Below are 15,038 nucleotides of genomic sequence, written 5' to 3'. Positions count from 1 at the left end.
AAAAGTAGCCTGAACAGATATAGCTGTGGTGGCGTGCAGGCTGCTTTACCAGAGTTGAAAACATCTCCAGTATCTACATGTAGCCCTGTGGCCTTTGACTCCTCGGGAGAGAGCAGCGGATGAGTCAGTAAGTACACTGTCACCATCACCATTATTTCAACTGAAGAGGGCACTTGAAATTCATTCCAGGCAGCAGCAGCACTAAAATGCACTGGAGGAAAAAGGGATTACACTGAGCCAGATGGATATCAAATTGCAGTTCAAAAAATGTTCAGCCCGATGCCTCCATCTCTGATCTTCATTGTCAGCATAGTGGCATTACAGCAAATATTTAAGTCCGGCAGCTGAGAACAAGCTGGACTGCCATGTCAGCCTGAGTGCAGAATAATTTCATAATGGCCAGGAAACAGCTGGGCGGGAGAGCGCTTCTGTGAGAACAGCTGTAGGTCTCACCATCCGGCCAGCTGAGCGGTGAATGCTCAGTAATATCCAGCAGTGAGGACAGAGGAGGCTGCGTGAGGCCAGCCACATCTTCCTGTCAGGCTGCCCCTTCCCTCTGCTGCACTGCTCAGCCCATCATGGGCGGCTGTGGCGCAGGGGGTGTGTGTGTGTGAATGTGTGTGAATGGGTTAATATGACTTTTCTGTAAAGCGCTTTGAGTGGTTTATATGCCTAGAAAAGCGCTATATAAATACCATTTAGCCTTTACCATTTACCATCATCTATCTGTTCAATCTGTACCCCATCAATCAATTTGACAGAAGGTACAGTATTAACATAGACACGGCAGATACTGCAGATTTTGTCTTGAAGGACTGCAAAGCACTTTTACATATTATATAGCTCATTAACTGTGGTTAAATTAATTACTGTTAACCATTTTCAACCTATACCATATGTTTTTTTGTTTTTCACTATTTTCAAATATTAATTCCTAAATTGCCACACTTGAAAAACTTTTACTTCTTGTTGCATTAAAGGAAATGCAGCTCTGATATAGTATGTGAGATTAATATCCAGATTAGTTAATTGTTCAAGTCTCTGCATGTTGTTTTTTTTTTGCAATGCTGCAACATCCAGACCTGAAATGAGTTGATTATTTTTTTTAATCTGCCCACATTTACTGATAGATATGTTGAGTAATTTTATATTCAGAAATACCAATAACATTCCCTAGTTTAAGATCCTCAGTTATGAGGATTTGTTAATTTTCTATATCCCGTGTTACAATAAACAGACAACCTTGAGGCTTAGAACTGACATCAGCTTTAGCTTCAGGAATCTGTGATAGGCATTGGCATTACAGAGGTGGATGTTTAATAACTACTCTACTGATTAATCCAAAATGAAAAAACATTAGTTGCCATAATTATTTTTTACACGATAATCTGATGGAAAACCACATGGAAGATTTAAAAAAATTATAATTTTGGATTCAAAACATTAGCTGCAGCATTCGAAACTTAATCAACTTGCTTTACTAAAAGGTCATAGTGATTCATATTTAAAACATTCCACCATTTATTCAGAATGGTCATGTTTGAGTTAATTTTCTAATTGTGAATCGAACATTCATTGCAAATAAAAAGCACTACACCCAGTGTTATGGTTGCTAATGTTATTACCACACTGCGAGCTGTCACTTGACTCCTCTTGCAATCAAATGCTACTGTAAAAACAAAGCGCCTGTTTGGCAAATGTCCCACAGGTTTCTATAGTTACTGCCCAGGAGACTGCACTTGCATGGGCTTATCCTGAGGAGAGCTGCTGCGCCGCATGAACCAACCAAGGGATCTGATCTGACTACACACTGACAACATCCGCAGCCAGCATCAAACACTGATGGCTGGGTACAGATAAACCCAGAATATGCAGTCATACTAATGTTTTCCTCTTCCCGTGTACATCCTATAGTGTCATTGTTCTCATTAGTGATAAACTGTGTGTTTTACTAAGGATTAATATTGATTAAAATTATATTTATTTGTTTTCTTTCAGAGGCAATTAATTAATCTGACACCACAAATAATAAAACTACACTTATATATTAGTAAATCTCAAGCCTAGCCTCAATTCTCTGTGACATGGATTCCACAAGTTGTTGGAAACTCAGATCTGCTCCATGTTGACATGCATCACATAATTTCTGCAGGTTTTTTCAGCTGCACATTCATGCTGCAAATGTCCCCGACTATCTGCGACATCTCAAAGGTGTCCTACTGGATTCAGATCTGGTGACAGGGGAGTCCACTGGAGTTGACGAGGCACATTGTCATTTTCAAGAAACCAGTGTGAGAAGACTTTTGCTTTGGTGCATTATCATGCGGGACGTAGCCAGTGGAAGATGGGAAATTGTGGCCATAAATGATGCAGTCAATGTTGAAATACACCGCCTCATAACTCAAATGACGATAATGTGCAGAAATTAAATTAAATTAACGCTAAGAAACATAAGTTACTGTGGCTGACCACTTCAAAATGGAATTTGGATTTAAAGATAAAAATGGTCAAATAATATAGTTCCTTTTCACTCTTTGCTAAGACGTTTACATTATTTTTTTAAAATACTGTCTGCACCATCTATTTTTCCTGCAGTTTGTGCAAAAGAACAGTCAATCTCACCAAGGTGTTTTCCTTCTATCCTGGGCAGAAACTGAGGTGGTGGGTTTCCATGCCCACAGGAGTTAAGGGCAAAAGTTGAAACTGTCTATACAATCAGTCATAATCCTTGATGCACAGTGGCTTTAAGATGTGAGGGGATAAGCATTTGCTTGGACTCCACAGTAGGCGTGATGAGAAACATCTGTGACCTTTGAGCAAATAATTCATCACAAACTTTAGGCGGAAAACATCTTTTGAAAATGTGCGTGTGCATGTGTTCCCTCTTGTGTTCTCGGGTGTGTTTTTGTGCATGTGTGAGTGACTGTGTGTGTGTGTGTGTGTGTGTGTGTGTTTGTGTGTGTGTGTGTATGAGTGTGTGTCATCATAATGTATCCAAAGCTTTAATTTGGAAATCTACTCAGGGATTACTTGTTGGAATACACTCAAAAGATTAAGCATCCTCTATGTTTTACGTCCTCCATCCTGACCTGCTTAATATCTTGCCGATCTCCGCGGGCAGCCTCAGAAGGTTCCATCTAAAATGTCACAGAAGTTAAAAGGCGGCCTCATTTTGCCAGCAAAAACATAAGCTACCCTATGGCTGCTTTGACCCATAACCTGGCGGCCATGTCATAAAACTGTGTCATCTCGTCTTGGATTTTACAGCAATCAAACAGCAAAAGAAATAAAATGCAATAAATATCAAATTCTTGGACACAACATGACAAAGTTGATACAAAAGGCCTAATCTTTTTTCTCTTATTATCCAAACAGCCGTTATCACACCCATTAGACACATGAAAAACTGATTGTGGTATTAGAGCTCTGCAAATGGCAGAGACACAAATCATAGGTAAAATCTGGGACAGTTCGGTACTAGTATGATCTTACTGACCCACTATTTGAGGGAGTGCGATGACGTCATTTGCCCCTGAATGCTAGATTTTTACTTCTTGACAGATTAAGTTCCTGTGTTTGTGCAGGAGAGGTTACAGATTGAGATTAGAAAAAAAACGGCTGGCTGCACTGTGATGCCAATAAAAATTACCTCCACAGTGTCAACACCTTCCCTGTTAATTCACTAAAATGTTGTATTATTATCACCATTTACTTAATCCCATACAAAAAAAGTCTCAAACACACTTAATAGTTCTCTCATAAAAAAGGCACAGGCTGTTGTTTGCTTTAGGGATTTATACTCGTAGTGATTTATAATGAAACAAGCAACTTTTTCAACAGTGAGAGAAAAAACTGTCCCTGCTAAAATGTAATATCATCACCTTTTTGGTTATTTGCTCTGAGCCATTATCATGTATCATTAACAGGAGCACCTAATGGAAGCCATTTGTTGGAGCTGCAGATTTCAGATCCACACAGATGGGTATTTAGTTTACTATAACCCTTGAACTGGGCCTGGCATGGGCAGAGTCATCCTGTTGTGCTTGTTTCAAAAGCATTTGGATTTATAGGATTACTCCACGCGTAGGCTGGGTAGCAATATTTGGATGGTTTCACACTGTGCCTTTGATTGGGAACAAAGTCCACCACCTCACAGATCAAACAGCATCAATGCATATCTACATGTAGAGACATCACATCTGAGAAAGCTAGATATACTGAGACATTTCTCCTTCTTTTGTTAAAATTAGATGCAAACAAACAAGGGTTTAAGAAATGAAAGTGTTTCCTCATGTCTCTGGTGCTGTAGACTTAGAACAGTAGAAATCAGAACAGTATCTCCTCTCAACAATAACTGTCCCGCTACAGTTTAACCTAATCATGTCATATAGAGCTTTTGAGATGATGAAATCTCTAAAGACCCCCCCTCTCTCCAGCTGGCAACTCCATGTTTCTCAGTAGAGAGTTCCAGTTCCAGTGACTGATTATCCACACCACATGTCGTCTTGTGTACACCCTCTCTCACGCTACACCCCTCCCTCCGATGGGATCATTCCTCTATACTTTAAGTCACAGATTAAAAAATATGAAGCCTAAAGTATATAGTATGTATTGTTATGTCTGGGTTTTTTGTTGGTCTGTGAAAAATATTTGCAGGAAGCCTGATGCTCAAGCTACTAAATCCAATTGTGCACATGACGTGCAAAGGCTCTAAAGCCGTTAGATGCTCAACATTTTGATATTATGTAATAGCCCACAGATGATTAACAAGCATAGAGAAGGAAACTCACTTACCCTGCATCACTTCCGTATCCACATATTAAGGCATCCTTTGCTCCTTCAACTTTGTAAAAATTATCTAAGGAAAAGGGAAGAGGAGGTGTAATGAAACATCATTATTTTTTTCTATTAACAATGGTACTGTGCAGTATTCAGAGCAGTGTACATGTGTGAAATACAAGTGTGTTTTGTTTTCAAGCTGACCTTCATTAGTGAGGAAGTCTGCCCTGGAGCTCCAGGTTCTGTTGTTACAAATGAAGGAGGCGTTGTAGCTGTAGGAGGAGTTGACGCAGTGTGTGAGACTGCGGACGCACTTTTGTCGCAAGAGCCCCATGAAAAGCTGCAGGCCGATGAGGGCGAACACGCTGAGACAGAAGACCGTTAGGATCATCACATCTGCCAGCTTCCTCACAGACTGGATCAGTGCACCAACAATGGTCTTCAGACCTTGATGGCGGAGACAAGAGGATGTCATTTAAATGTTCAGTTTTACAGTGATTGTGCCACGTTGATGTGATGGGGCATCTTACCTGGTATGACTGAGATGGTTTTAAGGGCTCGCAGTACTCTGAAGGTTCTCAATGCAGAGACGTTTCCAAGATCTACAAATTCTGTCAAATATCTGTGGATTTGTATGAACAGTAAGGAGATTAAAAAAAGAAGCTCTTCTGAGCGATCACCAGGTTTAACAACGTGTCTTTAGAGTGCTTAACAGTGCATACATCGTGTCTTCATGAATACATTTCATAAAATAACATTAAGGGTTTCTACTAAAAGTCTTTATGTTGGGTCATTCTTAAAAAAAAACGTAGATTTACATTTACTGACAATGTGCAGCTTTCACAAAATTTGTCAATGGCTTTACTTAAAACTGCAACTCTGCACTTTATTTTATTACCAGCAGGGATAACAAAAACATGCTGTGAATACAACACTAACATATCATTTGATATTGCTATTCATACAGCATATCCAACACTAGAATGACTTAGTATTCCTGTCTCTGTCCACCTGGCAAATGTTACTGGCAGTCCAGTATTCATTTTCAGGTCTGTTTTTGGTCTCTGTTAACCTCTGATGGAAATATCTGGCTCTTTAGCTGCTAAACCATCCACTTAATTCACAAACCTGCTAACTATATCCGTCTTCTGTTTTTTGAAAGTGATCAAAGGATGTTTTCTTTTAAAGAGCTTTTGCCAAAAACCAGATACCTGCTACTGCCAGAAACTGTGGTTCGTAAGGCTGAGGCCTAGCAAACCAAAAAATAAGCTGAAAGGTGCTAAAACACTACTGAAACCAATGAGAACCACAGGATCAGGTGATAATTCTGTGTATGTTCACCACACATATCTCTGACCTCCACAATGGGCTTACCATTCCTGGTGTTTCAAATCACCACTCGGGATGTCTGGCTGACCACAATTACTTTGACATTACTAAAAATACTCTGCACATTGTTACAGAAAAAAAATAGGACTTTTTGAATTAAATTTGTCTCTGGAAGTTACAAATCTGCACAATGTAGCCAGAGCAAACGGAAAATAAATGTCAGGTGAAATCATAAATCTATACAATCATATTGTAACTTACGCCATGAGAATGACGGTGAAGTCGAGCCAGTTCCATGGGTCTCTCAAGAAGGTAAACGGCAACAAACAGAATCCTCTTGCAAATATCTTTATCGCTGACTCAAATGTGTAAATGGCAGTGAACGTATACCTAGAAGATATTCATGAGAGAGAAGGAAAATGCAGTGTTAGAACCTGGATAAAATGATGCACAGATTTGAGCTTTGAAATAAATCACAACATTACAGTGAGAACTGAAATCAGACCAAGATACACAAACGCTCTTAGCCCATTTTGTTTGTTTATTCTGAAACCAAGTGAATGTACCATAAGTGCCTCCCTACTTCTTAGCATTAAGAGTCATCACTCACACCAAAGCCTAGCACCCCATCACCCCAGTCCTAAAAGAATTCCACTGGCTTCCTGTCTCCCACCGGATTACCTTGAACGTCCTGGTCCTCACCTTCAAAGCCCTCCACATCTTGCTTCCCCATATCTAACTGATCTCCTCTCCCCCTTCCAACCCCCACGTTCCCTCTGGTCCACCTCTGCCGGTCTCCTCTCCATTCACAAAGCCAACCTCCGCAGTTCTGGGGACAGAGCCTTCTCCAGGGCAGCTCCCAGGATGTGGAACTTCTTAAAGCAGTAACTTCCTGAAGTCTCTGCTGGTTGGCGACCTTGTGGTGACCTTTGGACATACCCAGGCTATCTCTCTCCCTATTTTTCAGTCTTTAAGCTAAGCTTAGCTGAGCTAAAATAAACCACTCAGATACTGGCTGTAGCTACGTATTTAACATACAGTAATGAGAGTGGTGTCTATTTTCTCATCTCACTTACAGCAATAGAGCCAACAGTTTCTTGTTTCCACATTTATGATAAGTTCATTACAAAAAGATGCAAAACTTAAATAAAAAATGATGTCTATGTCAATGCAGATCGCATGCTACATGCTAAAAATGGCGACGTCAGCTCGGCCACAACTTCATGCAAAGCACAATATTGCGGAGGACTTTTGGGTGATTTTTCATTCTACACCGCATGCTTTTTGTTCGGGTTACAGTAAATATTTCATGCTTCATATTACTTACACATTAACTGATTCTCCAGTCATCACTGGTAAAGCAACAAACCCCAGCAGAGCTCCGCATTAGAACACATGTAGTAAGTCTCTGTCCCAGACACACAATATATAAGACGAGGCAACAGCTTAATGTACAGCATGTACTCACTCCAGGTACTTGGTCCATGGTGCCGGATCAGACATGGCCATGAAGAAACAGTTGGTCAGTATAGTGAACATTATGAACAGGCTAAACAATGTGGAGGAGAAAGTTAAGGACAATGCACTGTGAAATTTGTCATTTACAGTCATTTATAGGAAAACTGTCACAGACACACTAACACAGTCACAACGATTCTCATAATCCTATGATATATAACCATTAGGATAAACCCTCTCTGTGTGTGCCAATGGTATTACAACTACAATACATGCAGATTATAGAAAATGATATCATTCTCTCTTATGGATGAATTCAAATCATAAAACACCACCGTCTTTTCATCTTGAAAAGATGAAATGATTCTAAATTTTAAAACTTTTGGGGATAAAATCCTTGTAAATCATTGGAATAACCATCCCACAGTTTACTTCAATAACCTAAACTACATGATATCAATTTCACTGAGAAATAAACACAAAATGTTGGTATTTGGACTTTGGTTAAGTTCAGACCATCTTACTGTCACTTACAGTTATTCATGTATGATTTCAGTTTCAGAGAATCAATAACAGTTGGCAGAAATATTAAATATAGATAATTTGATCAATAGATGCTTTGTAATCTATAACATAGCAGAGATTCAGAGGAAAGATTCCCTCCTGCACGTCAAGTGTGAATCAGCTGTCTGAGAACTAATAGGCAGCAGTCACACAATTTGAAATCTCCTTGCTCTTATTTCATTTCAGGGATTAAAAGAGGGATATTAGAGGATTTGTTTTGCGATGCCAGAAATGACCATTACAAAGCTGTTTTAAAAACGGGACTATGGAAAAAGTCAATAGAAAACTATTTTTGGGGGGGGGGTGGAATCAGTAAATATTAGAAACTGGCTAATCTGCGAGTATGAGATGCAAGGAGTGGTTTCTAGATTTAACTATGACATAAAATTACAAATTTGGTGATAATAATACACAGTGTTTTGTCTTTGGCAGACTGTCTGATTATTATTTTCAAATATACTCATATCTTTGTCATTTTGACCCACTAATGACACATTTCTAATTTTGTTAATATCAAACTCAAATTAACAAACTAACTAACTAACAAGAGGAACAAATAACAAACCATGATCATTTTTACATGGTTGTGACAGCAATAGACATATAGGCACTCAAAAAGGATATGAATGGACTAAAACTTTTATGGCGATTGATCTGATGAAGTGAAATGGACTTAATATGTAAAGTGCAGATGTGGCACTGAATCTGAAGATGGCCTTCCCTTTGTTAAGTACTATAAAAGTCTGCAAAAGAAAAAGAAAAAAGAAGAAATCAAGACAAATCGCATCTTTCAAATATTAGTCTTCGTAATCTGTAAATAACGCACACTGTAACAAAACATCTGAGTGTAAATGCATTTCAAGAGACACTTTTCCCGTGATGTACAGGAAAATTTGTATTACATCTGCTGAGAAACTCGACAGCAGCTCTGAGCGGCAGTTCAGCCTTTTTCTTTACCCAGCAGGGTTGATGTTGCAGCTGCCGCGTTGAGTCTGCCACTCTGTCTACCATCTGTGTTGACTTCCACCATCAGCACTTCTGCCCCCAAGAAAGGAGCGAGTGCCCACACACGCACTGCCCAAGGCCAGTTGAGATAATGTAGGCAACTCCAAATCAAGCTGAACCTTTCCCTAACAGATGTGGCATTTATTTAAATATTTTCCCTTCTTTGGATAATCCTCCCATCCAGCAGCCCATCACATGCCAAAACAAAGAGACCCTGAGAATGGCTGCCATGACCTTTTTTCATCTCTCCATAAGCGGCCCATTAATGGGTGGCGGCCTGATCTACCGACTCTGCAAATCAAAACTTGTTAATCCTATTTCTGCCTCCACAAGAGATCTAAAGAGATGCAGCCACTGCTTCGCCGCGGCTAGCTGCTGCAAACACCACTTAGTGAATCCAGTGAAAACATCAACTCATCTGGAGGATCTCTACCACATAGTGTTTACAAGTCCGGATGACAGTTGTATTCATAATTTTATATGCAGCAAGTGTATCAATAAAACACTGTAAAAGTCATTGGTGAATCAATTCTTCTAACAAGTACTGCCTGTGTAGTCGGTACCTGATACATCTTGTTCCTCTTAGCCAAGAACTATTGAAAACATATTTATGACACACACATCACTGTGCAGCGTGACACCTTTCTTCATTACCATGAATATGGGCACTGTAGTTTATAATTTAGTCAAAGCTACATGCCGTACTGTTGTACTCCCTTGCTATTTATTATTGTTGTAAATTATTGTAAAGACAGTATATTTGTTACCTGCTGTGACAGATTTGCATCTTCAGTATGAACAATGTGTTAAGTCATCAAGACATTCCCTGAGATCATAATTTTGAATGTGTAAATTTATCCCTTCCAGAGTGATTAATATAGTGTGTCCTTATCCAGGATAAGACATTTGTAGCTGCTCCTCGATCACAATCCGACACATACAGAGATGGAAACTCTCACCCTCTTGTTCTTGTAGTAAAATGGATCGATGTCCTCCAGCGGCACCCCGATAAGTTCTGTGGGGATGTCACCGAAGATGCGTGGCAGCTGCTTGCCTGCCTCCAGGTCGGCCCTGGGTTTTGGTGGCTCTGCGTTCCTGTACGCCTCATGGCAAACCTTGGTGTTCTTGGCTTGCTCCTGGGCAATCCGCTGCTCCATGGCAGCCAAGGACTCGCGAGTGAACCGCCGCAAGCCATCAGGACCCGTTGGTAACAGCATGGCTGCCATCTTTTCATCCTGATTCTCCTGTACTAGAATTTACTTACAGCTACGTAGAGAGAAGACGTGGGAAAAGGACAGATGGAATAAGGGGAGAGAAAAAAGTAATCTAATTCAGTAATGTAGATTGATGGAAATCAACAATTTGGCTGTTTGGATTTCTTTTTGTATCTGCAGCAACACATCACATGTATTCAAACATGTTCAAATACCTTGAAGTTTGCTTTAATCAATATTTTTACAATGGCTTGTCTCAGTTTCTCAACAAAAACGGATGATTAAATAATGCAATATAAAAGTGATTCTGTAAAAACATGTTTGAATGGGATCTGCAAATAATATAATCTCTAATCTAATCTCTTGCGAGGACACACAAAATGTGGCATTTACAGAACATCTCTGTCATTGAAGGTCTATCATGTTCACAGTGACCATACCCGTTTTCGAACTGGGTGTCCCGACAAACATCTGTAACTGTTCATTTCAAAAATTTTCACCACAATAAAAATGTCATTATCATACTCCTTTCAGCTCTTCTATAGATTTGTATCATATTCTGTCCCACTCATTATTACCAAACGTAATTGAAAAACAAAAAATGTGTCTGAATTCAACACGAATTGGTTTATATGTGTGTCAATCAATCAATGTCTTGTTGTCATGGCTTTGAGTGACAGGCAAGCGATACTGGCAGCTCATTCGTACAGAACCTGTGAATATTTTAACATTTATTTGTCTTCCAGAAGAGACAGTCTGTCTCTTCTTAAGAGCTCCAGGAGGCTTACTCCTTCCTTCATAAACTGCGCAGTCACAGAAATGCTGTGCTCATGGCATCAAAAGCTTTATATTGTGGACTCAGTATTTGTGCAAAGGCTGAAATAATGATCCCCCATTCTGATAAAGACGGCTATGGTGCATGCAAAAGCACATACATGTGTGAGTGCATATACGTGTGGTACACTTATCTTTGCTTGGGGGGTTTGAAAATATGGCTAATGTTCTCTATTTGAAATATTGTTTAATCGAAATATAAAAAGCTCAAGTCAAAAGCTGGATTTGCTCTGATTTTCTGATTGGAAGATGGAATATACCGAGGTGGCGTCCAGAGACAAGACATGAATTCTTTACCATTCCCACTGACCACCAGCTTTCTGTTATCCAACGGTCAACTGTCCGTCAAACTAGGGCAGCCATAGCTCTGGGTCAGAGGGATTAGGTCTGTAGCTCTGACCGGGGGTTTGCACCAGCCATGACTTTCACGTGGCAATCACTTGTTGTTTGCCTCTGCTGAACTGAAAGAAACTGCAGGGCCTGGACATCAACCTGCAAAAAGTTATTAAATAGTCTGCAATCTCCATGGCCACACTCAATGGCAACACCTAATGCCAAAATATCTCCCCAGTTCTATGTTGACTTTCTATTGTATTTTAGCAATGGCTGCTCTTCAAAATGTGACCTCTATTTCACATACAAAACACTTGATTTTAGTAATATTCTTGAACGACATGCTGATGATGCTGATGATGTCTGTGTTAAACACAAACTAAAATGTCTTTTCTTCTTGGCATTTTGTTTTTTTGGCCAGCGCACCAATCATGTTAATACTACAGTGACACTTTGTCACCTTATAAAGTTGTAAAATTGTGAAGCTCTTAGCAAACAAATGTCTATTTAGGGAGGGAAATATCTGGCTCTTTAGCTGCTCAGTGCTCCATTATGTTCACCAGCTAGTCACTAAATTCATTGTTCTGCCTCAATTGTCCACATAAAAATGTTGATTAGTAGAGCTTTAAATAAAAAATAAGCGAAATCCTAAAAGTCCTTCACAATTTGTTTATTTTAAACTGAAGGGAATTAAGATGTTAAACTTCTAAACGGCAGCTCCAGCTCATACGACGGACTATGTGTTTAATGCGCTCAAATACGACCAAATTGACCGTTTCCTAAATTAATTGCAGAGAATCAGCAAGATAACTTTGCAGAATATAAGCAAATCCATTGGAATACACAAACTTGATGGACCAGGTCTACCGCTGAGGTCAGCGGCTTTAAAATGACCACATACGTCATTATAAGCTGCTTGAACAAACAACCAGTGGCCAGTTTTTGGTGGAGGACAGGCTAAAATCAGTAGCCTGATAATGAGGTGAGATTCCAGTGGACTTTGTGTGTGTGCACAAATATTATGTTTTTGCTGGATTTTAAGTAATTCTAACACATTTAAGTTAGAATGAAAGGTTATAAATACCTTAGGTGATACACCTTAAAATACCAAGTGAATGTCTGATCTCTGTCTAACAAGAGCATTTGATTTGTTTATCATAGCAAACTAATGTGGACTAAAACAAAAATATAATGCAGGTAATCTGATCATAGTCCAAAGCCACTATCTAAATAAAGACATGACCAACGGCCTTTCCTCTCCCAAAAATCCACTCCCTCGTTTAAGCCAGTGACAGAGTGATATATTAATAACTGAAAAAAAGCTTTCCAAAGAGAGGATTACTTCTCCATGCCCATAGCACAGAAGTACCATTGTATCCTTTTCATATTGACTAAGCTCTGTGACTTTTCCATCTCCTTCTGTCCTGAAATGCATTGATCCGTTCACACGTCCAGCCATACGCTAGTTATCTGCTTTCACTTGATCTGCTTATTTGGCCCAGGTTGATCTCAGATCAGCTCGTCTCATATTGTGAATCCGCTGCTTTGCTATTCGCTATCAAAAAAAATAGGTTAAGGTCCATTTGCAACGTCACAAAGCAGATAAACAGGTTCACATGATATTTCTGTCATGCTGAGACAGGATGTGACGAATCATTCATATGGGTAACGTTTTTTCTTTTATAAAAGGTGATGGTACATTTAAAGGTATCAGTGGTAAAGACTTGAATATGACCTACACACTGTAGCGTACATATAGAATACAAAGTAAAATACTAAATCTCTAAGACAGTGCAGTTTCAATTTGCACGCCATGTGAGGGGGGATGGTTTTAAAGCCCTACACAGCACAAGGGGAAACAAATATTTTTGTTGAATGAAATCTAATTCCCATAACAGCCAGATGTGATATTATCATCATCACACCAAATAATTATGATAATTAGAATGAAAGTAGAGTAGTGCCATGGACAGGGCAGTTTTGCACGCACCCCCCCCCCCCCCCCCCATTTTTGTGTTTATAGGGATGATTGACCTATTATATAATGATGATAATAATTGTGCTATGTGCTGGCAAACTATATTTCAACTTATATAACAATCAGCTATATACTTAGAGTAGTATTTTCAATGTGTTGTCACTATATTTTACATAATGAGCATACACCATCCCACTGGTTTTGTTGCTACGGTTTGATCCATACATACTGTATCTGATTTACTTATGAAACTCTACAGAAGATGAACTATGATGATAAAAAGTAACAAGGCTTACTACACTAACTTCTTTCTAATGGCACATACTGGGGTCAGTCGTAGATTATAACCCTAGAAATATTGAAAAGCTCAGTTATAGGTAAAGAAGAAGAATTTCTTTTAAACATAGCGAGACATCGGATAAACAGTAAACGCCTCAGCCTTGGTGAATGGAATTAAGTAAATAAAATAATAACGGGATCTTTGGAACACATCTCCCTCACAAAACTAGGTTTAGACAAGACTTTCAAGTTTCAATAACTCCACCAAATCATTCAAGACCATACAATCATTCCGGTGTGCTGAGGGAGAAATTATGATGTTGACGTGAAGCTCCTCCTGGTGTAAGATCTGTAATGCGTCATGAATGGAATTAGTGCAAAAGATAGAGAAACTAATTGATAGATAAAAATCTATATGGTTACTTTTATTGTAGTTGGCTACAGAATAACAACAACCATTTTTTTTTAGGGATAGAGGCTGTTTAGGTAATAAAAAAACTGTGTCCAAACTAATTCTCTTATTTTCCTTGTTGAATCTATAAATATAAAACCTTTAATGCACAGCTGTTTAATATATTGGAATCTGTCTGTAAGAAGAAGAAGAAAAAAACTTCACGTGGTGAATCTCTGAAAATGGAACGAAAATCATTGTGTTGTTTTTGTTGCGTAGAGCATAAAGACCTCATTGACAGGAAAGATGAAAATCATCAATAGATATAAGTCTTCCAGCCTTTTAATCACACGCTCCCATTTTGGAGGACGTTACTGATCAGACGAGTTGCTCTGTTTAATTTGTAAATTATAAGATTCATTAAAGTGGGAAAACTGTGCATCAGACTAAAACACACGTATGAATTATTACTTCCAAACGCCTTTTGATTTACACTCACTATTTCTCTTAACTTACTGTGTCAACTTAGATTCCACAACTACTTTAACAGGAAACAATTACTGTAACATACATATTACTGAGCGATAAACCAAGGCTTATTGTACTTCACACTGATTATGGACCCGATCACATGACCCTACTTTGGCATATGGCCTGTTTCTATGTCACCGGATTATCATTTAGGTTATTTTATCTGGTTATTGACATTTCTTCTGCTTAGCTGCCACTGATTTTTCTTATCATAATTCACTTTTCTAAATGTTTAAATATTCCAAAAAGCACACCTTTTCGATGTCTTTAAAATAGCGTGACGCGATATGGCCATTACTCCAACTTTAGCTAAACATGAAAAAGGATGTTCATGTACACAAAC

General features: G+C 38.9%; 1 protein-coding gene across 2 annotated transcripts in view; it reads right to left on the bottom strand.

Moving 5' to 3' along the window:
- Positions 1-15,038, bottom strand: part of LOC118310653 (sodium channel protein type 4 subunit alpha B-like) — a 39,836-nt gene that overhangs the window by 20,886 nt on the left and 3,912 nt on the right. The window contains exons 3-9 of one of the 2 annotated variants that reach the window (XM_035633776.2): positions 10,095-10,401; positions 8,755-8,873; positions 7,577-7,666; positions 6,370-6,498; positions 5,310-5,401; positions 4,984-5,226; positions 4,795-4,858 (exon numbers count right to left, since the gene is read on the bottom strand). In XM_035633776.2, the coding sequence (XP_035489669.2) occupies positions 4,795-4,858; positions 4,984-5,226; positions 5,310-5,401; positions 6,370-6,498; positions 7,577-7,666; positions 8,755-8,873; positions 10,095-10,361 (1,004 nt within the window). In that variant the 5' untranslated portion in view covers positions 10,362-10,401. Of the gene's footprint in view, positions 1-4,794; positions 4,859-4,983; positions 5,227-5,309; positions 5,402-6,369; positions 6,499-7,576; positions 7,711-8,754; positions 8,874-10,094; positions 10,402-15,038 lie in introns of those variants that run through there. The other variant, XM_047332110.1, reaches the window with a different exon arrangement.

The sequence above is a fragment of the Scophthalmus maximus genome, chromosome 5 (assembly GCF_022379125.1).
Source record: "Scophthalmus maximus strain ysfricsl-2021 chromosome 5, ASM2237912v1, whole genome shotgun sequence".
In the NCBI taxonomy this organism is placed as follows: domain Eukaryota; kingdom Metazoa; phylum Chordata; class Actinopteri; order Pleuronectiformes; family Scophthalmidae; genus Scophthalmus; species Scophthalmus maximus.
This window is presented reverse-complemented; position numbering and strand designations above follow the sequence as displayed.